Source organism: Typopeltis vanoorti, chromosome 10 (genome assembly GCF_054136105.1).
Source record: "Typopeltis vanoorti isolate ZY-2024b chromosome 10, IOZ_Tvanoo_1.0, whole genome shotgun sequence".
NCBI classification, from domain to species: domain Eukaryota; kingdom Metazoa; phylum Arthropoda; class Arachnida; order Uropygi; family Thelyphonidae; genus Typopeltis; species Typopeltis vanoorti.
In genome coordinates, this window is record NC_143558.1 from 127,976,330 (window position 1) to 128,002,246 (window position 25,917).

The window sequence follows — 25,917 nt, forward strand, 5'->3', positions numbered from 1 at the left end:
TATTAGAAAACAATAATTAAGGAGATTGCTGTATTTGGTTGGTATATTTGAATGACCTTGCTAATGCTTCTGCCTGGTATCTCCACTTGGGTTTGGCTCCCACTGAAGAGACCTCAATATCAATAAAGGTCGAAACTAGTCTGGGTAGTGGCCCTTCCCTTAATTCATAACATTATACATATCCGCAAGGATATGTGTTTTGCATTATGGGAGATACTGAGATAGAAGTGATGTTAACTTGCTCCACCTTTGTAACGAGTTGTCCGGTGTTGTACCACCTTACCCCAGTCCTGAAGATACTTTCAAGCGCAAACTTTGTTTGCTTACACTTGGATAAAGGATTAAACTAAATTTATTATAGTCTAACCAAGTGAAAAATAAACTTTCAAAAAAGACAAAAACTGGTGAGATCTTTCTAAGTAATAATTGCAAAATGTTATATTTAGGCAATAACAATCAAAGTTCCTCTGTATCCCTGGAGCAGGGATACACAGGAACTTTTAGCCAAATATGAACAAACTGAAGACCCAACTACTGCTAAGGAGCTCATAACAATGCTCGACATAAACAGAAAGGAAATATGGATCTCAACCATCCATGAACTTGACTTCACCAAATCTAGCTGGAAAAGCTGGTCACTTCTGAGAAAATTAGGGGAAGCAGAACCAACAACATACAAACCACCAGAGATAACCCTGATCAAATGGCTAATCATTTACTGAAAACCTCCAAGATTAGCCCCAGCTCTACCACTTCTTGGTAGAGCTGGGGCTAATAATAAAATAACTGTGCAATCTTCCATCAGAAAAAATCTGAAGATGGCCTCCGAGTTTCCTGAATTTGTACAGCCAGTTTCTCTTGAAGTACAGGAAGTCTTAAAACTCACCAAGAATGGTACGGCTGCAGGAGTGGATGGTATGCTCCCTGAGTTTCTAAAACATCTCGGCCAACGAGGCCAAACATGGCTGGCCACCCTTTTCTCAAATATTATAACTGGACAACTACAAAAACTGTAGTGAGAAGCTAAAATAATTGCTGTGCCCAAACCAGGGAAAGATCCAAATAAAATAATGTCAAAAATCTACGACCTATCTCCTTGCATTGCTCCACCTTTAAGCTCTTTGAATGAATTCTCCTTAAAAGAATTTCATCATCGAAAGAGCACTCCCAATTGAACAAGCTGGCTTTAGGCTGGGAAGAAGCTGCTGTGACTAGGTCCTGGCCCTGATAACACAGATTGAAGCAGGCTTCCAGAAGAAACTTAAATCCGAAGCCTCTTTTATTGACCTAACATCAGCTTATGACACAGTGTGGATAAGGGGCCTCCTCTTAAAGCTAAGGAGTATCATAAGGTGCAAAACAACTTTCCACCTTTTTGAATCCATTCTCTCCAACAGAAAGATCCGGGTCCATATTGGTGGAAAAAGGAGCAGACCCATCTTCCACAATGGCCTTCCACAAGGCTCTGTGTTATCCCTTTACTATTTAGCATCTACTTGTCAGCCTTACCACATACCAGCTCAAGCAAATATATATATATATATATATGCCAATGATCTTGCAATCCTACACCAGTCTACTTCCTTTGCCAACCTGGAAACAACCTTGAACACAGACCTGAACATCCTGGAGGTGTATTTTAAGCAGTGGTATTTGAAGCCAAATCCAACAAAAATTGTGTCCAAAGCATTTCACCTGAACAATGCAGAGGCGAATTGACACCTCAACCTCTCTTTCTGTGGCAAAAAGGTAGAGTGTGAGCCTTACCCAAAATACCTTGGAGTGAGCCTGAACAGAAGCCTAAACCTATAAAAGGCACATCACCAACCTATCCAGCAAAATTAAAATGAGAAATAATATCTCGTAGCTTGCTGGAACAACCTGGGGTTGTGGTGCTGATGCCTTAAGGTCGTCTGCACTAGCCCGCCCTCGCATTCTCTGCAGCAGAATACTATGAGCCTGTCTGGTGTGCACACTAACATTATGGACACCAGTTAAACTCTACCATGCGCATAATTAGTAAGACATGGAGAAGCACTCTGTCCTATCTAACATTGCTCCACCATATATATATATATATATATATATGTAGAAAGTATTTTTACCTTGGGTATAATTATGTTAAAGATACCAAGCAATTTTAAACTTGGTTTTTACTCCATTTTTCCCAAGTAAGCAAACAGACAAAAATGTCAAGTTTGCGCCTGCAAGTGATGCAAGACAAGCTGATCCTACAGGTAGTGCAAGACCAGGGCAACTCGTGGTAGACGTGGAACAAGCTCCAATCACTAATCTTAATATTTTCCCTTAATGCCAAAACACATCTCCAATAAGGGGATGTATGATGTTTTGTATTAACTAATCTTAATATTTTCCCTTAATGCCAAAACACATCTCCAATAAGGGGATGTATGATGTACATTTAGATCTCCTCCTGAGATTTTTATTTAATAAGGTTAGAACACCTTATGGTAACTTGTTTTGGTAAAATACTTACAAGCTCTGTATTACTAAATCTTGATATTGATATTTCTAGCCTAGCTCCCACTGATGAGACCTCAATAAAGGTCGAAACCGGTCTGGGTAGTGGCCCCTTGCCTTTAATACAAAACATCATACATCCCCTTATTGGAGATGTGTTTTGGCATTAAGGGAAAATATTAAGATTAGTGATCGGAGCTTGTTCCACGAGTTGCCCTGGTCTTGCACTACCTGTAGGATCAGCTTGTCTTGCATCACTTGCAGGCGCAAACTTGACATTTTTGTCTGTTTGCTTACTTGGGAAAAATGGAGTAAAAACCAAGTTTAAAATTGCTTGGTATCTTTAACATACATACATATATATATATATATATATATATATATACGGAGAAGACAAGCCTCGATTAAAGTATTTAACAAAGTAATGAGTAACTGCCTCTGCACCAGACTTATAAATCCATCTAATCTTCGCCTAAAATCAAGAAACCCTTTCTGGTCCATGGTCAAACTCTCTTCAGTTGCCTTACCATCAACACCTGGCACGTGGAGAAAACACTGGTCCAACAGATGGTTTCCTGGTTGAAGATCCCTGTGCTCTGCAGCCTGGTTTTGCCCTTCCTAGGAAGATTTGGTCATCTATCAAATCCTAACCAGGGCAGATATGGCTACCTATTGCATAAACAACACCAAGAGAGGAAAAAAAAAAAAAAATTAATTTATTGAACGTACTAATATTTTGCTGATTTTCTACCCATATCTTCAGAGTACAAATTATAACTATGAAAGCGCCAAGCACTAAATGAAACCATTAGAAACAATAAATTGTAACTTAAACAGAACTAATGTTCCAACATGGCATACTCTCTAAGCTGTTAATTTGTGTAAGTCAGGCCTGGTATCAGAATGATATGGCATATTAATGTGACCATACTTGTTGAGGTTAGGGTAGTGATTCATAGCAGATGCTGATTCTAAAAACATTCTTTCAGATCTATATTAACTTCTGTGTAATACTAGTCTTCCTGCATTTAATCCTATGCGAAGGAGTATCTGGAAAGTCTTCTAGTCATGACAACAGATGTAATTTTTGTGTTCTTCAATTTTTATGTTAAATGATCTACTAGTCTTTCCCAAGTATGGCAAACTGCAGACACGAAACTTTATACCCTCTACCATGTGCATGAAGATTCGTTAGAAATGGTTTAAAAGTTGTTGATATCATATTTATAGAGAACTTGAGCTTGTCTTTTCTTATGTGCCTTTAATACATAGGATGTTCTGGCATGTTTTTATTGATGGAAGTTTGGGGAAGTGTATGTATCATTTTATCTGTGTCTCTGAGCTCAGTTTCAAGGGCTACGTCGTTAGAACAAATAACCATGTCTCTTTGAGTAACTGTTTTGAGGATGCCATCCTGTTGGGATGGATGGTGGTGTGATTGTTTATGTAAATACCTTCCTATATATGTGGATTTCCTGTAAATGTGAAAGGATAATGATTAGCCATTAAGAAGTCTTTTCACTTGTGTCTAGAAAGGGGAGATAATTGTTACTTTCTTTTTCTATCATCAAGTTTAGTTTAAGATGCTGGTTGTTGAAATATGCTAAAAATGTAACCAATATTTCTTGGTCATGAGACCAAATAGGAAGCACATCATCAGCTTGGTGTAGCCAGACCATTGGTTTGAGTGTGGCTGTATTGAATGCTTGGTTTTAAAAAATGTTTCCCAAGAAATTGGCTAGTGGGCAGGGGGGGGGGTGTCCATAGCAGTCCCATCATAAGAAGTAACCAGAATAAATAGTGAATCTGAATAATTGAATTACATCAGAGGGGAAATGTAGCTTGATAATGTTATTTTCAACCACTGAATATTATACAATGAAACATATAAAACTGGGTTTTAATTGGTCTGAGATTTTTTTACAGAGATATAGCCTACTAGTTTCGCTGACTTGACTGTTGGCTTCATCTGGGCATACCAAAAGCTACAAAACAGCTTAAAACAGAACAGAAACAAGCTAAAGTATCAGGTTAAAACATAACCGAATGCTAAATATTATCAAAATTCAAATGAAATGTTACGCCAAATACATGAACCGTGTATGTTAGCAGTCATTGTTATACAGGTGCGTTCTATAATTGGCTGCAAAGTTGAACTTTGTGTTGAGTGATCTTATGAGTGTTTTCTATGTCACCAGGAATCATCCCTTGGTTTCTGTTAAGGCTGCCTCTTGAATGGATCACTACTGCAGCTTCTTTGATGTTGCGGGTATGAAAGTCTTCTTCTAAGTACTGCATAATACTTTTATCCCATTCAGTGTTGCAATTGGTATTGCAAAAATGGAGAGCTAAACCGGAATTGTCTTCTCTGTTGTTGTTAACATCCTTGATGTGTTCTTTTTTTCTTATCTCTAAACTTCTAGAAGTTTGTCCTATATAATTTAAACCACAAGGAATGTTGTAAACTCCAGGATATAAGCAATCTTGTCCTTTTGTGATCGTAACAATTTGCGAACTGTCTTTATTGGTTTGTAGGCCACTCAGATCTTGTGAGGTCTTAGCAGTTTCAATTTTCTGTGAAACTATGCCAGCAAAAGAAATGGAAATAGAAGACCTGTAGTGAGTTACTTGGGTGTGCTATTGGGAGGGGTTGGAGAAAATAATCTTTTAATCAATTTTTTCGGATAACCATTGTTTGTTAAAAGTTTGTCATCTTATGATACAAACTGTCCTGTTTTTCAGCATATGTATAGTACGCAACTTTTGTGAAATATGATATGATGAAGAAAAATGCAGGTAATGGCCAGTGTGGGTCGGCTTTCGGCCTTTAGATCAGTATTACCATCCGTTTGTTTTGTGATTAATGCGTCTAGAAACAGTAATTTTCTTTCCCTTTCGAGTTCTAAGGTAAACTTGATTTTTTGAGGAAATGAGTTTATTGAAGTTAAGAAATTGAATAGTTCTACTTCACTATGTTTCTATATGATGAAAATGTCATAGACGTATCTCTACCATACTGATGGTTTTCGATCCATATGTGACAAGATATCTTTTTCAAATAGATACTATCTATTTGAAAAACTCATGTCTATTTGAAAAGTCCACACATGGAGGAGATAGAGGACTACCTATCGCAAGACCTGATAGTTGTTTATAGATCTTTCCATTCCATTTGAAGTAATTTGAATTGAGGCAATGTCTCAATTAGCAAGAATAGACAGATCAAAAAATTCAACACTTTATATGAAAACAGCTGTAATTCAAGACCAAACCTTCCAGATAATAAATTTGTTTTCAACATACATAATCTACATACCTTACTTTTGACTTCCCCATAAGTTGAACAATATCTTGAGGAAATAGATTGTCTATGATGGTTATGACTTCATTCACTGGGACATTGGTAAACAAAGACACTACATCTAGGCTATTAAGATTGTCTGTTCCTGATATTGCGATGTTTCTTAGCTTTTCAATGTAATGTTGTGTATTTCTGATATATGTGTCTGTATTACGAATATGTGCTTTCAGAAGATGAGCTAAGTATTTTGATAGTAAGTAGGGGAATTTATCCCATCTACTATTGGACGAAGAGGTATCCCAGTTTTGTGAACTTTCGGTGAACCATATAATCATGGAATTAACAGATGTAACGACTTCGATTTCTTTTTAAGATCTGTCGGCCAATTGTCCATATTGCATAAAAGGTTGTTTGTTTCTGTGTGGTTTGCCCAGGTGGGGTCTTGAGTCTAATTCACAATAAGTGGATGTGCCTGAGAGCAACACCGAGATCTTCGATGTATAATCTCTGGTGTTTAAAATGACGGTAGAGTTTCCTTTGTCTGCCTTGAAGATAATTATTCCTTCATTTTTCTTTAAATTGGTCAGTGCTCTATTTTCTAAAGGGTTGATGTTCTTGTTCAGTGGTCATGAAGACAAGAGGATGATTGCGATCTTCAATCTCAAATCATTAGCAACCAACCGGTTTGGGTAAAGAATGAAGTCCCTACTCCACTCTGCACATAATATCTATTTTTGGAATAAACTCTGGAGCGAGTGCAAAGTTAAAACCTTTTTTTAAGGATGCTGACTTCTGTAGGTGTTAAAGTGTGGTCCGAGAAGTTGAAAACATTTGTTATCTGGAAGGTTTGGTCTTGAATTACAGCTTCTTTTTTTTTTTTTCCTATAAAGTGTTGAATTTTTTGATCTGTCTATTCTTGCTAATTAAAAATGTCCTATTAAAACTATCGTTAATCATGTTGTCTAAATAGAACCATGTTAGCCTCTATACTGTTAGAAAAAACGTATATAATGAAAGCATGACGAATTCAGTGGCTCAGGACAAATCTAGTGTGTTGTATCCTTTTGCGTAATAACGCTAAAGACATTTTTAATCTGTTTAGCTCTTCTAGAGTGAAACTGTTTTCTCATAAGTAGAAATTTGTGAATAATGTTGTTGTTTCTGCATCTTTTTAAAAACGTGAGTTGATTCAGAAGTTTTGATTTCCCCATCAAGTTTCGACCACTGAATATTATACAGTGAAACATATAAAACTGGGTTTTAATTGGTTGGAGATTTTTTTACAGAGATATAGCCTACTAGTTTTGCTGACTTGACTGTTGACTTCATCTGGGCATGCCAAAAGCAACAAAACTGCTTAAAACATAACTGAATGCTAAATATTATCAAAATTCAAATGAAACATTAAACCAAAGGCATGTATGTTATCAGTCATTGTTATTCAGGTGCATTCTATAATTGGCTGCAAAGTCGAACTCTGATGTGTTGAGTGATCTTATGAGTGTTTTCCATATGTCGCCAAGGTTCATCCCTTGGTTTCTGTTAAGGCTGCCTCTTGAATGGATCACTACTGCAGCTTTGATGTGCGGGTATGAAAGTCTTTGGCTTCTAAGTACGGCATACTACTTTTATTCCATTTAGTGTTGTGATTGGTATTAGAAAAATGGAGAGCTTAAACCGGAATTGTCATCTCTGTTGTTATTAACATCCCTAATGTGTTCTCTTTTTCTTATCTTATAAATATTTTTATAGAATATAAGAATATTTTCTTATATTCTATACTTCTAGAAGTTTGTCCTATATAATTTAAACCGCAAGAGCAATCTTGTCCTTTTGTGATTGTAACAAGTTGTGAACTGTCTTTATTGGTTTGAAGGCCACTCGGATCTCGTGAGGTCTTAGCAGTTTTGCAATTTTCTGTGAATCAGAATATGACAAGATTTCATTTATATTAATTAAAGTTTTAAAAGTGCAGTGAATTTTTAATAAAAATTGGAGATTTGCTGTGTGGTGGAAAAGTGATTTTGATAAATGTTTGTCCAGTTTATAGGTGGGGCTGTCTCTGTGCTGTCAACTATTGGATGAAGGTGGGTTATTAGATATATGAATTTTGGGACACCACCTGGATGATTTGACATGAAAAGGTCTTTTTGGTTATCTCTGTTGGCCAAGATGTACCTTTTTTTTTAATTATTTGTATACTTTTTTCTCTTTAAGATGTAGTAGCATCCCAATCTTTAAGTTGAAAGTAGAAGAGTTGGTAGGGAAATGATTTTTTATTATTTTTTTTAAGACAAGATATAAACTCTGGACAAGCTATATAAGCTCATCAAGAGCAGGCTTTTACAAATTTCCATGCCCACAGTAGGATTCAAACCCATAACCTGTTGGTTGGAGAGTGGGAATGCTAACCTCTCTGCCAATCAGACCAGCATTTGTCTGGCATAATAACAGAATTTCCTTTATTAGCTTTGATTATAGTAATTTTTTGGTTCCTGTATAACTTTTTAAGTGCTGATATTACTTTAAGTGGAATGTTGTTTAGATTTCATTGTAATAGTTGCCACAAGAAGATGAATGTTATTAGCCACTGTGGGTGAGTGAAACTGGTACTGTTTTGGGTGTTATGGTGAAATTATACTTTTGACTAAGCGTGATAACATTGTCATCTCAGAGTGCCTGTGATGATAGATTCACCACAACATATTCTTACTGTACGTCAGGAAGTGTTATGATGTTGAATAGCTTTAAATTTTTTCAAATGGTTATCCTTAACTTACTTAAATTCTTCAGCGATGACAGCATTTTCCAAAATGGTCTATAGAATTGACTGCAGTTCAACATTAAGTATTTCAGAAACTCCTTTATCCAGTAGTTAACAGCATAAACATTCCTCCCTATAAACTGACCAAACATTTATCCAAATTACTTTGTCCTCTCACAGGCAACTCTGCTTCTTTTACTAAAAATTCACTGCACTTGAAAACATTTAATAAAAAATATAACTTTGATATATTCTGACATTGTGGTCAGCCTTGACATTACTTCACCAGTGTACATTTGTCACAGAGCCGTGACCTTATTAAGCCACATTTCCTCTCTGATATAATTCAGTTATTCAGATACATTATTTATTTTGGTTACTTCTTATGGAAAAGAAATATATATATAAACTGCTGGATTGGGACTGCTATGGATCCCCCCCTCCCTTCCACTAGCCTTCCACTTCTACATGGAAAATTTTTGAAAACTAAGCACTTGCACTCAATACAGCTACACTTAAACCATTGGTCAGGCTGCATTATGTTGATGATGTGTTTGCTATTTGGCCTCATGGCCAGACACACCTGATAGATTTTTAACACAACTCTACAGCCAGCATCCTAAAATAAACTTCACAATACCTAAAGAAAGTGACTGTTGTCTTCCCCTTTCAGACACAAGTGAAAAGACTTCCTAATGGCTAAACATCATCCTTTTTCTTTGACAGAAAATTCAAACATAGTGCAATGTGTTTACTTAAGCAGTCACTACCATTACATCCTCCAAACACTTATCCAGGGCTATTTCTCCAAATGACACAGCTCTTGCATCTGAGCTCAGGCACCTTCACAGCACCTTTTTGCCAAAAAGTGTATAAAACAGATACACTACAATAGTTTGGTCTTGGACAGATTGGTAGATTATTTACTATCTGCCTTGAAGAACACAAAAAGTACATCCATGGTCATCTTTGTGGCAATTGGGGATTAGCAGCCCATTCTCTGGGTACTCCTTCATATAGAATTAAATGGATGAAGGCATCAGTACTACACAGAAATTAATGTAGGTCTGAAAGCCTGTTTTTAGAATCAGCATCAGCTTGCCAAAAATCTGGGAGAAAGTCATCCTGAGACCAGGTAGACTGCCTTCTCCAAATTAATTTTTTGGTTTTTCTGGCCCATAGAGGGCATCATGTTTTTCATTTATAATTTGAATTGTTTCATTTGATGTCTGTGTGCTTGTCATAGTTATAATTTGGCTGACTTGGGACAAACTGGTGTATCACTGTTAGATAAGTAAGTTCAATAAATTAATTTTTCCTCCCCTCTCTTGGTGGTGTTTATACCATGAATCACTATTATGAAATTATCAATGTATTGAATGCAAAAGCAAAAAGAAATGATTAAATATATGCATAGATAAAACAAAAAAATGCATAAAAATTAAATTATATCAGTGTAATCACTGGATTAAAGCATAATCCAGTGTAGATGAAAAACCAGCATATTGATAATATAATAAGTTCTGTATTTACTTAGAAGATTACATTAGAGCATCGGTTCCCAACCAGTGATATGTATACCCCCACCCCTTATGTTAAGTTTGAATCACTGCTATTTTAAAAACAAGGGGTACAATTTATAGAAATGGGTTTAAAAGGGGTACACAGGTGGAAAAAGGTTGGGAACCACTGCATTTGAGGGATGCTGTGAAGTTATATGAAAAATTCAGCTTGGTTGGGTGGCCTTCTTTGGAAAGCACCCAGAAATATTTGGTAGTTTCATACTTTCAGTCATGAGATAATTGAGGAGTGGGGGGTGAATGGTTGTCAACATCATGCATCCCCCAGTTCCATATTCACTTTTCTCTTCATTTTACTGTTCCTCAAATGGATTCCAAAATTTTTAGCCATGCAGTATGGTTTGTGATATTTCTCAATATCTCCACTTCCATGTTCTTCCTGTGATACCCTTCTAGATCCAGGTGCACAATCCCTTGTACCCAGCACTTGAACCTCTTACTGGCCCATTTGTACACCTGATATTCTTGATGAATTTCACTGAATAAGTTAGCTATTCTTATATATATATATATATATATATATATATATATATGAGAATAGCTAGTCCTCTTTTCTTATCAGGCTCCATTTACTCTATGATATAAGTTAGCTTTGGATTCCCTGATATTGAATCAGTCAAACTTTAATTGATTCACTGGTAGGCAATTGTTCATTTGAACCGTTTTCTATTACACTTTTGTGTGCTAAAAATATTAGAGTAAACTGTTGTTTTGTTAAGCATTCTTGCTTAGGTGTATAAATGGGTTTTGATGAAATTTGCTGTACAAGATCTTTACTAAAATTTAAGTGAAGTCATTTGTTTAAATTAAATAACTTAATTTTCTCTGCTTCTGTATTTTTATTTTATTATACTCACCCTCCTGAATGGATTTTAAAGTACGGTAAATTTTTAGTACAGCAAATAACACTATAGTGCACCAGACTAAAGCCCTGTATCATCAATGATCAGTGCTCTAAAAGGTTATACAACCCCATCCCCTATAAAAAAATATCCAATTAGTGTTTACAGGCTCTGTAGTGAGAGTCAACTATTTAATAAATTATTTATAGAAAATTGGATATGATCATGAATGTATAGTTAACTTATTAAATCATTAAGTATATGTTATTTTTATTTTAAGGTTGTAAAAGCATATGATCACGAAGAACAGTGTTATGTAGCCATCAAGATAATAAAGAACAAAAAACCATTTCTGAATCAAGCACAAATTGAAGTGAAGCTCCTTGAACTTATGAACAATCATGACAGTGGTAACTGTCAGATAGGAAAAGACAAAATAGGTAACTGTTCACTTGGTTAGTTTTAAATACCTTACATACTTTCATGGGATAGGAGCAACATAAACTTAGATAGACACTGCTGTGTTTAAAGTTTCGATTAAAAACAGATTACATAGCAGATAATGTATAATACCATACCGGTTATGTCACCATAATATTATATACCATGCAATTATCATTGATGCTGCCAGGATGCTGAAATATATAAGCTCCATCTCAATAAGTATGAGATAATTTGTTCATTGAAAAGAGAGAGGGGTAGGGGAACTAGTCAATGAATACTTGGATTTTTATGAACTTGATAATTCCTACTTAATCTATCAGTAGTATTCATGTTAGTATATTATATGAATTATCATTTCACTGTCTTGTCCCTTTTATTTAGGTTTGTTTTTTATTTTACCAAGTTTTGGAACTTATAAGAGAGACCTCCAGGTAGTCAGGGACTCATTTAGAGGAACCACATATTACCCACACTGGCTCTCATACCTGTTCTTGAATTCATTCACACTACATGCATTTAGTGCATCCAATAGAAATTCATTCCCATCATTCACTATTCTATAAGGGAAAAATCGAGCTCGTGCTCCCTTCTTGATGGCATTATTCTCATCTTCCAAAGATGCCATCTCATCCTTTTTCCACCCTCCATAAAATAAAAAATTCCATCTACTGATACTGTATGACCCTTTCAGAAGTTTAAAAGTCTCAGTCACATCAGTCCACTTTCTCCTGTTTGCTTGTGTTTGCAGTTGACACATTCTTATTGTGTCTTCATAATCTCTATTCACAATCCTGATATCATTTTCAACACTCTACTTTGCATTTGTTCCATGCAAAGTAGAGTGTTGAAAGTTCTGTATCAGAATCATCACAAAAAAAAAATCAGGAGATCAAACCTGCACACAATAGTCTAAGTGAGGTTTTATCAAGGGCCTTGTAAAGACGCAGGACGACACCATTATCTTTACGTGTCAAAGTTCGTTTCAGCATTGTAATTATCCTAAAAACTGCAAATTGTATTTGCAGTTTTTGTTATATGGCCCTTGAACTTTAACTTCCTGTGTACTAAAATTCCAAGATCCCTAGCCTGATCAGTTTCTTCTGGTATAATCCCACGAATATGATATTACATAGGATATCTAATCACACCTAAAGTGTGATTAGATAACTGACAGCCATTTTCACATGCCAACAAATATTCAAATCATTCTGCAAGTACTGCATATCAGCAACACATTCCTGATTATCCTTCCTCTCCTTGCATCATCAGCAAATAGCTGTTTGTCTCATGTGAAATCCTTCCCAATGTCATTAATGTATAAATTGAATAACAATAGACCGAGGACTTGATCCTTGTGGTACACCACTGGTTTCTTCAAATCTTGCAGACTGGCCTTCCCCATATACCACCTCTTACTATCTGTCAGTCAGCCATTTTCTCATCCACACTAATATTTTATAATCCAATCCCATTCTCTAATTTATGCAGCAGTCTTTCATGTTGTATTTTGTCAAAAGCCATAGCAAAAATCCAAGAGTCATTCTGTATCCATTCCTCTTCATCTAACTCAATGGTAACATTATTATAGAATGTGAGTAGTTTGCTGAAATGTGACCTTCCCTTAATAAACCCATGATTTTTGTTGTAAAGCTTAGATTATCTGTCAACCCATTTTTGTGTGCGAGCAGTAACCAACTTTTCCAAAATCTTCACACCACTGCAGAGATAGTGATAAATCGATAGTTGGATACATCAGTTTTTGCACTATGATCACCATACATTCTTTCCACTTATGTAGAATCTTCCATGTTCTGAGACTTAAATTATATAGTCTCTTCAAAGGAATGGCTAGTTCGGCTGAACACTCTTTTATCATCCATGCCAATGTTCCATCAAATCTTATTCAGTTTATGCAATAGTTCTAGTACCTCCTCATACAACTGAGTTTCTTCATCCAGTAAAGAGGTTCAGCAAGCTCAGTGTTGCATATACCAGGTTAATAGCCATTTAACAAAATGGGCACAGTAGTTGAACAATGTCATCTGCATCTATCACACACCATCTGTATTCATTATAATTGTTCTTTCATATTGATTCTTTCTTTTCATACTCAGACATAATTTTCCATACAACAGTTGTAGCTCTTGTGACCTGATCTTTATAATTTTTATAGCTGACATCATCCTTATATACACAGTATTCCTTCCACATTATCTTTTCTTACAGATGTTTAATATGATTACACATCTATTTTGTCCCCTACCCTGTTTATTTCTTAGGAATTGACACATTCCAATATTACCTCATTTAAGTATTCTTTAAATGCTTCCCTATCAACATGCTTGGGAAGCATTCTTTAAATGCTTCCCAAGCATGTTGATATCCTTCCCATCCAACAACCAATACCCAGCATAGTCTCAATTGGTCATAATTTCCTGCTTTGTAATTCAGCATGTAACCTTTTCTGAATGGAACATTCATAAACTTAGCTACTTCCTAAGTGGGTACCATATGATTACTGTCACCAACCAGAGGCAGAATAGTTATATCTTTAACTGAACTCCCCCCCCCCCCCTGCACTATAATCAAATCTAATGCTCTTTTACCTTGAATTGCTACTGTCCCATGCTGCCTGAGGAAGTTGTCTCGTAATAGCCCAATAAATTCAGTTTCATTCTTCTCATGAGATTTTCTGCCATCCAATCAATGTTTGAAGTTATTTCCTGTTATGATTACTGATTTCACACCCATCTTCCTTATTTGCATCTTCCTTTTTTACAGACCTGGGGATCGGTTGCCACTAGCAACCGATCCCCAGGTCTGTAAAAACACCCCACTATGTACTTGATTTTGTTATATTCTACCTCAAAGCAGATGGCTTCATACTAACTGCCACACAAAGAACTGTTACTGGTATTATAATTATAGGTCTCAACACTAACTGGATTTTAGTCATCCAATACCATTAGCAGCACACCCCTCCTCTCCTGTCCTTTCCATCCTTCCTAAAATAACTGTATCCTTTACACTGAATACTAGTTAGTATATCTGCCTCAGATTGTCAATTCTTACAAATGCCTACAATCTGAGGTCCAGATGTAGTCACCAAGGCAACTCTTTGTTTCTGATACTCATAATTTGTGTACAGACATAATAAGTAACCTGCATGCATTTTTTGTTTACTCATCTCTGTAGTCTGCATAACATAGTTGTACAACTTGTAGATCTTTGTTCTTATCTATTGCCTTATTGAGCATGTTTGCACATACTGTGCAAACATGCTCAGTAATTCGGAACAGGATGAACCCAAATTGCTCTCAACATAATCATATCCATGATAATACCCATTAATTAAAGGTACCAAAAAATTATATACTTGGTTTAATCCTTTATCCAAGTGTAAGCAAACAAGTTTGTGCCTGAACTATTTTCAGAAGTGGGGAAACTCATAAAGAAGCTAATGACTTCACATCACTTGCCTTAGTATCCCATAATGCAAAGCACATCTCTTTGAGGATATGTATAATGCTATGCATTATGGGAAGGGCCACTACCCAGACCAGGTTTCGACCTTTATTGAGGTCTGATCAGTGGGAACCAGACCTAAAGGTGATACTAAGGTTGAATTAGTGCAGAAGTCATATTTTCATATACAAGTTGCCAAAAGGTGTCACGCCATATTATTAAAATATTCTGGATTAGAGAAAGTTGTTGAAAGTTTTTCCACTTGGTTATACTATGCATTTACACTTGGATAAAGGATTAAACCAAGTATATAATTTCTTGGTATCTTTAATTTATAGTATAACCAAGTGGAAAAACTTCCAACGATAATACCCATTCCTATCATTTTACACAGTTACATGACTTGGCAACTCTTACACATAGATTCTCACCATTCTTCCCATCATAATCTAGTTTCCCTGACACACACACACACACACACACACACACACACACACACACACACACACACACACACACACACACACACACACACACACACACACACACACACACACACTCTCTCTCTCTCTCTCTCTCTCTCTGTGTGTGTGTGTGTGTGTGTGTGTGTGTGTGTGTGTGTGTGTGTGTGTGTGTGTGTGTGTGTGTGTGTGTGTGTGTGTGTGTGTGTTAGGTCTCATACAAATTAATAATTTCTGAATGATCCTGATACCAAAAACATTCTAGTCTAGGCTTTCCCTCTAATTATATAAATCCATTCTTCTTTCAGAATCATTTCACACATCCAAAAACTTGCATCCATTCCTTCTACACAGTCTATGCACTGAATTGTTTGCCATCATACCCTTTCTTCTTATAATAATATACTTAAGATTTTCACTTTCTCACTCTTCACTCTCACTTCTCCCAACAATTCTTTCATATCTTCTATATTGAACTTATCATTAGTTAAGTCATTTGTGCCTACTGAATTACTTTTCTCTGCTTTTCTGTTTTCCGGGAAAACTTTATGATGTATCTGGGCATCAACTACATGCTTTATGAAACTCACCATACCAAATAATATCCTTCTTTTTTCAGTAGACTACTTAAATGACTTTCGTTACACAATAACTTGCCTGATTCTATACTTCGTTGTTTCTTATTTTGCTGCTTAATTTTCTTATCCTTCCTATGTTCTTTAAATTCTGCTTGATTTTCTGCAATTCCCATGTCTGTCTAATAATCTGTTTTTACCTTTGAGAGGTTAAATCATTTTCTGTATCCTCTGTATCTTCAATATCCTCTTTAGTAGGGCACATCCCCTAGTTCTTGATTAGAGGAGAACTCTAATATTTCCCATCTATTAAAAAAAAGGAATAAAGCTGAATGTGAGAATTCAGCCTAAAACACTTAGTCTCCACTAAGTGTTCCAGGTAAGATTTATGCAACATACTTGAAAAGAGGTTTAGAAGGATTGGAAGAGAAACTTTGAGAAGAACAAGCTGGGTTCAGGCCAAATAGAGGTCATCAGGATTAGCTTTTCACTTTACAAGAAATAGTTGAGAAATCATGGAAATATGTTGAGGATATTTACTTATTTTTTGCACATCTGGAAAAGGTATGTGACAAGGTGCCCACAGAAAAGCTTATCAAAACACTATGATCATATGGGATAAATGTAACATTATACAGAGCAATACATAGTTTTTGATCAAGTTGTAAGTCAGTGGTTAGAATTGAAGGAAATATACAGGATGATAGTTTGATGTAAAAACAAAGATGCACATTATCTTTGCTCTTATTTCATCATCTATAATAGATCATGTTATGAAAGAAAGTGGCATTAAACCTGATATCAGAATTGAAAATATTAAGCTTAGCTCTTTGCATTATGCAGATGATGAGTACATCATTATCTGCATCATCAGATGAAGTCTACAGAAATCTCTAACTAAATTGAATAACAGCTGTAACAAATTGGGCTTGAAATTTGCAATAAAAAGACCAAAACTATGAAAACAGGCAGGAACATCAAAAACTTCAGCTGCATTCTGAATGGAAAGCCTATTGAACAAGTAAAATATTTTAGCTATTCAGGCACAAATCTGACGTGGTGGGTAGCCAGCACGTTCCATATAAATTTGAATAAATTTATATGGAATATAATATAAACAATGCAAGAATAACAAGACAGTGTTCATACCAATTTTAAGTTATGGATCTGATAGTTGGAAATAAAACACTCAATCCAAAGTGCTTTATTTCTATATTTATAATATTTATTCAAGGGTGGTCTGAAAAGTTCTTGGCCTAAAAATGAAGAAACGAATTTATAATTTGAAAATTATTTTTATTTTTCAACATAATCTCCCTTAAGACTAATACATTTATTCCAGTGATGCTCCAGCACCATTATCCCATTCCTGTCGTGGTTCTCAGTAAGATTTTCAGAATACCAATCTACAGCTGCAATCACCTCTTGATTCTAAGAAAAAACGCTGACCAGCGAGAAAGAGCTTTAGTTTTGGGAAGAGAAAGAAGTCAGAGGGAGCCAAATCTGGGGAATAGGGTGGATGTTCCAACAATTCATAGTGCAGATCCCTTAATTTTCCCATTGCCAAAACACCTTTGTGGGCAGGTGCATTGTGTTGATGAAAGATGATTTTTTTTCCTTGCAAACCGGGTCTTTTCTCATGAATTTTTTTCATCTAGTCTGGTTAAAAGATTAGAATAATATTCCTTGTTATTGTTTTACCCTTTTCAAGATGATTAATAAACAAATAGCATTCCAAAATACCGATGCCATGACCTTTCCTGCTGATGGAACTGACTTTGTCATTTTTGGTGTTGAACAACTGGCTTGATCAAAGACTGGTCACCAGTCTTTGATCAAGTGTTTTACATCTAACCCAGCTCTCAGATCCATAAGTTGAATCATAAAATTGGTATGAACACTGTCTTGTATACATCTAGTTTAGTGTTTTGACCAATTTCTCCCTTTATCATATAAATTTATTCATTTCATCTATATTTAATTTGTGTCACTAAAAATTGTGCCTATATAGCTGAAATGTTTTACTTATTTTATTGATTCTCCATTGAGGATGCAGTTGATGTTCCTATTCTCATTATTGTCTTTTTATTACTACTTTTCATACCAAATTTATTATGGCAGTTATTCATATTTGTTGTGTAGGCTTCTGTGGGACATTTTTAAAGCTATGTTTTATTTCGACTAATGTTGTGAAACACTTTGTTTCACTTCATAAGGAAATAAACACAAATTTAAAACTAGAAAGCAAGTAATAACACTTAACATTTCTGGTGATAATTATTTGAAAATGTGCATTTGTTATTGTGCTGGCTGCTGGCTTTTAGACTGCTGTATAGTACTGGTAGATACAAGTGTGTGGAGCCACCATAGCTGAGTCTTTATAGATGAAACCCTTTAGTAAGAAATACCTGGGGTTTGATTCCCGTCAGTGACACGAGGAACCTTTATCTAGTCTCTTTCGACGAAAGGTGTTAGTTGGTCTCACACGGATGTGGGGATTTTTTTAACCCACAAATTCAAGTTTTTTTGTCCCCAGAACAGGCAAACCGGCCCTGTGAACACGTGCATATACAGACATAGACCACATCAGGAGGCATAGGGCCAACCACCTTATCCTCGAGATGGTTGTGATTGCAACAATAAGAAACCTCAACACTGTAAAAGGTAGGAGGATTAAGGAAGAAAGAAAGATACAAGTGTGTCGTAATGAATTAAGGGTGACCAAACTAGATGTAAAATCAAGATGTGTCCTCCTCTTTGCATTCCTGTAGAAAGCATTCTAGTATGGTTCTGTCACTGCCTGTTTTGTTTATCAACTCTTTCAAAGTAATTACGCCAGACATCTAGGATATCCTTATCATCAGTTTTCATATCATATTTATCTTTTATTCCTTTTACCATACTCTTTTCTCCATTTCTATGCTTTTTCAATAGCCTCTAGAACATTTTGCTACCTTCCTGATATTTATTTTTTATATTCTTGCCAAAGTGTTCCCATGACTTTTATTTAGCTACTATCTTAGCTATCTTACATTTTCCTCTATATTCTTTTAGGGCATCTGCTGACTTATTTGCTAGTAACTTTTCGTATGCTTTTTTATGGGGTTCTTATTTTTCTTTCTTTATAGAGAACTTCACCACATAGAGAACTTCCTAGCTGAATCAGTCTTTTTTTTTTTTTTTAGAGTTTGCCATTGAGACTCCAAGGTTTGTTTCTTGTTTTCAAACTGTTTCAAATTTTCTTCAATAATGTTTGTATAATCACATCTACAGTATACCTCTAAAAACTGCTCAACTTGAATCAGCATGAAGATATCGCTACCAAGAATGATGTAGTCAACGAGGCTTTTCTTATTTCTTGTGTCTTCTCTCCATTTGAACTTGGGCATATCTTTATGTTGGAATTTGGTGTTAGTAATAACTAGTCCATGTTCTGAGCAGAAATCCAGTGAATATTTATATTATTAGCTTTATCCTTTTCTCCAAATTTTTCCAAAACATTCCTATATGTCTTGTGGGAGTCATTTCCTACTTTTCTGTTTAGATCTCCAACAAGGACCATTTTTTTTCCCCATTTTCTTTATGTCAGTGCCTATTCTAATGACTAGAAAAATTCTTCCTCTTGCTTCTTAGCAGAACTTTCTGTGGGACCATAGGCACAAATAAGTTTCATTGTCCATTTCCCTATTTTGAAGTGTGTCTGCATCACTACTTGAAACTGACTTTCAATCAAGAAGTTTATCTTCATTTTGGTGTCATTCATCACTATTCCTTCCTTTCCTTGATCATTATTGCCTGAATATACCATCCTATGCAGGTATCCCTTGATTAACATGATTAATTAATCCCTCGATGTGTTACCTCTTATATCAAAATCGCGTTAATCAAATATAATAATCAATGGTAAAAATTACAATTCGTCCATGATCGATTACTGTATTAATAATTCATTTTATATGGTACTCTTTTAGGAAAGATAAAAAATGATCACAAGGTGAATGTTTAATAAATGCTTGTACCTGCATTAGTTACTGCATTTTTTTATCAAAAAAAGTTATCAAGAGTCATTTGAACAGTTTTAGTTTTTTTCTTATCAGCATAAATTCTACGATAACAAGCAAATTGACTCTCCAGAACTCGGCAAACATGCATTCTTCAATTAACATCTGGATCTATATCCAATACTTGTTGCTTAAAACCACTCTACCAGCCAAGACGTCGAGGTTATCATGGATGCGAAGTGCATATTAAAATTGTAATACCATTGAATATTACATTGAAATATATGATGGATACGAAGCATATGAGGATGCATATTTGATCCATAATGGCTGGTAAGCTGGTTAAGCAATTTTAAACTGTGAAATATTCCATCCAGTTCTTTGATTGTTATCTCCTTTGGAACCTCATCTTCACATTCCATTTGTTCGTTGTCTTCACATGTGCATTGTTGTTCAGTTTCAAGATCATTGTGCCTGAAATCTTTTGAATTTGAATGCAATAATTCTTTAACATCTTCTGCATCAGCACCATCAAAACCAAGGTCTTCACCAATTGCAATGATTTCTTTAACCTTGTTGTTCACACGATTTTGAAAACCACCCAAGTCATTAGCGCATTCTGGCAAAAGGTTTTTTCAAACAGCTCTCATGCAGCTAGAAGACACTGGTTTTCTAGCTCCCACGAGTCATGAATGTTTTCAATTGCGTGCTTAATGTTAAAATTTTTCCAAAATTTTTGGAATGTAATTACATTTTTTCTTGTTGTTTCTACTTCCTTTGAGAATGTCTTTTTAAGAAAATAGGCCAGGAAATGCTCCTCGAGGCTTGCATGTTTTTTGGAGTAAATTTAAAGGCACGTTAAATTTAAAACTCTTGCTGTGTATATAAAGGGGATGTCGCAATTAATTTCAGTGTGTTAAGTGAGGGATACCTGTACTTATTTGGTAAGATTTCACATGTTTTTGTTTTCTTTGTCTCAGTAATAATGCCCACGTGGTACTTTTCCAATTCTTCTGCAATATCCTTTCAGTATCTGTTCCATTAATACTCTTTATGTTGATGGTTCCTATCTTCAGTTCTTCTGACTTTGGGTTTATTCTTCTCCTTGTAGATGTTAAGTTGGAGCTTGTTCGAATAGCTGACTTTTCACTGTTCATCCTGGTGCCCCAACGAAAACAGCGGGGGGGGGGGGGTTTAACTGGATGATGACCAGCACAAAATTTCATCATGTTGTACCATCATGTGCATTTGTGGTTTAAGCCAGTAGAGAGTACAATATTTTGGCTAAGTACCAAATTCACAGCCCATTGTCATTCATTCAGTACCTAGTAGTTACCTACTAATGGGGTGCACCTCGTGAAAGTGATGATTGGATATTAGGTCAGAAGCCTCATTCTGTTCTCATCATTCCTGAAAGGTGATGTGGAATTCTCCTCCTGGTTACTTGGCTTTGATGATCCTTAAGCAAGCCTCAGTCATATCAATGTTAATAATATTTTGTGAGGATAATAGATATTCATACTTTTCATTGGTTTGTCTTTACTCTGTCTCGTCCATAATTATGCTTCATAGAAATTAGTACCGAAAGAAACCATACATACATTTGTAACTGTGCTATAAGCTTTTAGAGCTCATCTGGTCAAAACAAGATGGAAGCGTTGCCATTGAAACTGCATGTTATAAATAACATAACTTTTGGATTCATGAATGTGTAATGAAATCATTTGATATTCAAGAAAGATTACTAATTGGTTCTGACTCTTTGTGAAGCCCTTCTTGATTAGCTGTTGTCATATTGAAGCACTGTTTAATATGTACAATAAGGACTTTTCTTCGTTGGATGAAACACAGGACAGAATGTGTAAAGAAAGGCTTAGTTGTTGCTTATTATTCATAATAATGTTTACTGGTATAAACAGCTTTCAGAGGGGGAAAAATATATTTATTAAAACACTAATATTTCGCTGGTTTTCTTCTTGAGAGCACAATAATACCTCTAATAGGCATACAGTTCAAATCTAAATAATTGTAGCAACAATTTAAATTGTAACTGACACTTGATATCCTTACATGGTGCACTCTGTGGGTTGGCTATGTCTTAAAATGAGTCTCCCAGATCTTTGTTGAGGTTGGAAGAGTGTTTCATAGCTGATGCTAATCCTAAAAATTGTCCAAGAGCTATAATACCTCTAATAGGCACACAGCTCAAGTCTAAATAATTGTAGCAGCAATTTAAATTGTAACTGACACTTGATATCCTTACATGGTGCACTCTGTGGGTTGGCTAGGTCTTAAAATGAGTCTCCCAGATCTTTGTTGAAGTTGGGAGAGTGTTTCATAGCTGATGTTAATCCTAAAAATTGTCCAAGAACTATAACAACATCTGTGTAATATAGATGCTTTTTTCCATCTGAGCCTAAGTGAAGGAGTATCCGGAACATGAGCATGATTTGCCACACAGATATGGTATTGAATGAGATTTTTGTATTCTTCAAGGATCTACCATTCTGTCCAAAGTAGCTCACACAAGGAACTTTATACATTCCAGGATGTTCAAGTGGATGTATCAATCTTTAGGAGAACATTTGAAGGTAGCTAGCTGAATGTGAAAGGTTTGAAAGTGCTACAGAGATCATATTTGCAGAGAACTTTGGCTATTATTTCTGATGTAACAATAACATATGGAATGGGAATGGTTTTGTTGTGATCCTGTGTGTTAAGTGTAGGAGGGAGGTACAGGCAATATTTTATCTATTTTATGGGGACTGTAGCCATTGGCAAAAGAGATGTTGCAAAGGTCACTGAGCTCAGTTTTAAGGGCTGTATCAAGACTCATTTTAAGACCTGATATTCAGACTTTTCTAAAGTAACTTTGTAGCTAACTGACCCATAGAGGGTGCCACGTAAGGACATTGTCAGTTACAATTTAAATCGATGCCACAATTACTTAATTTAGTGCTGTGTGCCTATTAGATATCATTGTGCTCTGATGATGCTGAGCAGAAAAGCAGTGAAATATTAGTGTTTTAATAAATATATTTTTTAATCTTGATGTTGTTAATATCATTAAGCATCATTACGAATATGACAAAATGGTTTTCTTTGTATTATCTTAATTCCATTTCTCTTTGCTTCGATCATTCCATTTCATATTATTTCACATAACATTGTTTCTTTTTCTGAGCTAATAGCTTCTTATCCACTTCTGTCTCCTTAACACTGTAGCTAATTTGGTAAAGTCTTTGTTTCGAATTCCATCTGAGATACAAGTAACCTTCAGAAGGACTTTTCTTCGGAACATGAGTTAGGCAGTCTCATATACAGATTGAAGAGCTTTTCATCCAGCAAATGAGTAAATTAATCATCGTATACATGTAATTAACAAACATAATATACTAGTGTCATTAGCTTTATTTTCTTTTGTTATAATTCAGTCAAGCCAGTCTTTGGCATCATGCAATCACATTTGTAACTGTGCTATAAGTTTTAGAGCTCATCTGGTCAAAACAAGATGGAAGCGTTGCCATTGAAACTGTATGTTATAAATAACATAACTTTTGGATTCATGAATCCCTAGAACATATACAACACTTATGAGTAATGTTACACAAGTCTGAGAATATTGTCAAAAATATTCCATTTAAGATCCAAACATCTTCAATGAAAATATTCAACTTATTTCTTTAAATAAGTTTAGTCATTTATCATTAATTTATGTAATTATAAAGTGAAATAGTATATGAGTTGTGCATTAACCTTATAGTCAGAGGCATGGGTAACTCTAAAAATGCAGTCATCATGCTGAACCAGTAGAAGATACTGTTTCCAGAGAATCAATATAATCATGTTTTATTAGTTCATTTTTCAGGTTCCACTAACAGACACTACGGGTTTCAACTGCTGGCACTTTTCAGTGGTAGGCAGGAACCTATTGAAATTAATGGGTTGTCTATCAAGATTTAAAAATTATCAGTACAGAGTGCTTGGGATGGAGGTATCACTTGCAAAAAGCATGGTGTCTGCTAGGGCAATAGCCTCAGTTTCAAATAAAAATCATAAAGTATTCTGCTTGATTCAGAGTGTATAATAAAAATGTGATGTCAGCTCTTTGAATTAAAAACTTAATGTGTAGTTGATTTATTGTATTTTACGCTAACAGATATTTACATGCTCAATCTAATTCAATCTCATCATTATTAAGGATCATATCAACATTGAACTTGAGCCTATGTTCATCATTAATGATGATGATGAAGAAGCAGAAATAGGCCAAGAACGTGAGTTTCTTTCAGTTGCATTCCTAATGAATAGCTTTAAAAAGAACTGTTATCAGATTGTTTCCATTCACAGCATACCAAGAAATTGATAATAGTAAAATAAGAGGCTACATCTCTCTCTCTCTCTCACTCAATCATCAGCTGTTAGAATCAAGTTAAATCCAAACCCCTTCATCTCTCTAACCAAACTATGGTGGCTTCTTTTTTCAAAGGAACCAAAATATAGCATCCTGATGTAACCATTGTTTTGCTGCCTTCGGTGTGATTGCAGTGTTCCATATGATGAACAAATAAAAATAGAGGTGCATGCTAGAGAACATCACGTACGGGAGATAAGTGCTGCATCTCTATCCAATTACTAAATTCTGCAAATCCAAGTGATAACCAGTTAATCTACTAGACACCTAGTAAGGTGGGATGTATCCAAGATCTTAATGCTGATGTTATCATGTGATTAAAATAAAGATACAAAAATCCATGTTTTCAGGGATTTTCATTCCTAATCCTGTGAATGCAAAATTCAGCAACAAGTTATCAAACTATTATTTAACTATAATTCAGCAGCAGTAAAAAAGCAGAAAAATCAGTGCACTCAGCAATGTCAAGTTCAGAATAATTTCAAACTAAAGCAGGTTTATATATATATTTAATGTAATGTTTTGTTTTTCTGAATTTTTACTTCTGTTCTTCAAGTACTTCATCTTCACCAGATGAAGTACTTGAGTAGGATGAATTTCGTCAGTCTTTTTAAAACAAATAAGACAAATGTGTGCTATTTTTTGAGGGGGGGGGGGGGGCTTAATTAGCTATATTTAACTATTACATCTCACAATTAAATATGTTGAAAGTAAATATGTTTAAAAACTACCTGAATATGTCTTGTTTTGTCAGGTATCATCTCCTTCCAGGAGGATGACTACCATGAGCTTCCACCATGTTATCAAACTGTTATTTAACTATAATTCAGCAGCAAAAAAATCAGTGCACTCAGCAATGTCAACAAATTCAGAATAATTTCAAACAGTTTTGTGCTTAATCTTGTTATATTCTATTCATGTTTAATTCTTTATCCAGGTGTAAGCAAACAAAGTTTGCTTGTTTACTTGGTTACTTTTATATAGAAGCTAATAACTTCACATTAATTGCCTTAGCATTCCATAATGCAAAGCATGCATTCTTTCAGGTGAATATGATACCATTAGTAAGCAGCCATTCTGGGTAGTGGCTCTTCCCATAATGCATAGCATTATTATACACACCCAAAAGGATTTTTTGGCAGAGAATCAGGGACAATAGTGAAAAGTCAGCTACTGGAACAAACCCCAACTCAGCATAAGCAGAGTTAAGACTGCGACCATTAACAAGAGAAGCATCGATGGAAAAGAAATTGAACTTTGCATTTTGGGATACTAAGGCAATTAATGTGAAGTAATAAGGTTCTATATACAAGTAACCCAGTTGTGATGAAACTTCACATGCAAACTTTGTTTGCTTACACTTGGATAAAAGAATACAATTAAATTAAAAATACAAGAATACAATTTCTTGGTATTTTTAATTTACTTCTATTATTACTAGCTTTGGGTCTTTAGGTCAAAATTTTACAAAACATTTCAGTATGTCAGGTAATCATATCTTACTCTGCTGTTTAAATTTCCTTAATTCCCTGATTCTCTGCCAAAAACATTGTGGCCTTGTTTAACTGGGCGATGGTGCAGCCGACACG

General features: G+C 35.3%; 1 protein-coding gene across 4 annotated transcripts in view; it reads left to right on the forward strand.

Annotated features, from left to right (window-relative positions):
- The window catches only part of LOC150102781 (dual specificity tyrosine-phosphorylation-regulated kinase 1B-like), a 323,866-nt gene that overhangs the window by 195,949 nt on the left and 102,000 nt on the right, over nt 1-25,917 (forward strand). For all 4 annotated transcript variants that reach the window (XR_016548908.1, XM_090398758.1, XM_090398759.1 and 1 more), the window contains one exon: nt 11,249-11,408. Coding sequence is in view for 3 of the 4 variants with exons in the window: in XM_090398758.1 (XP_090254884.1) it covers nt 11,249-11,408 (160 nt within the window). In the remaining variant the exon portion in view is untranslated. The remainder of the gene's footprint in view (nt 1-11,248; nt 11,409-25,917) is intronic.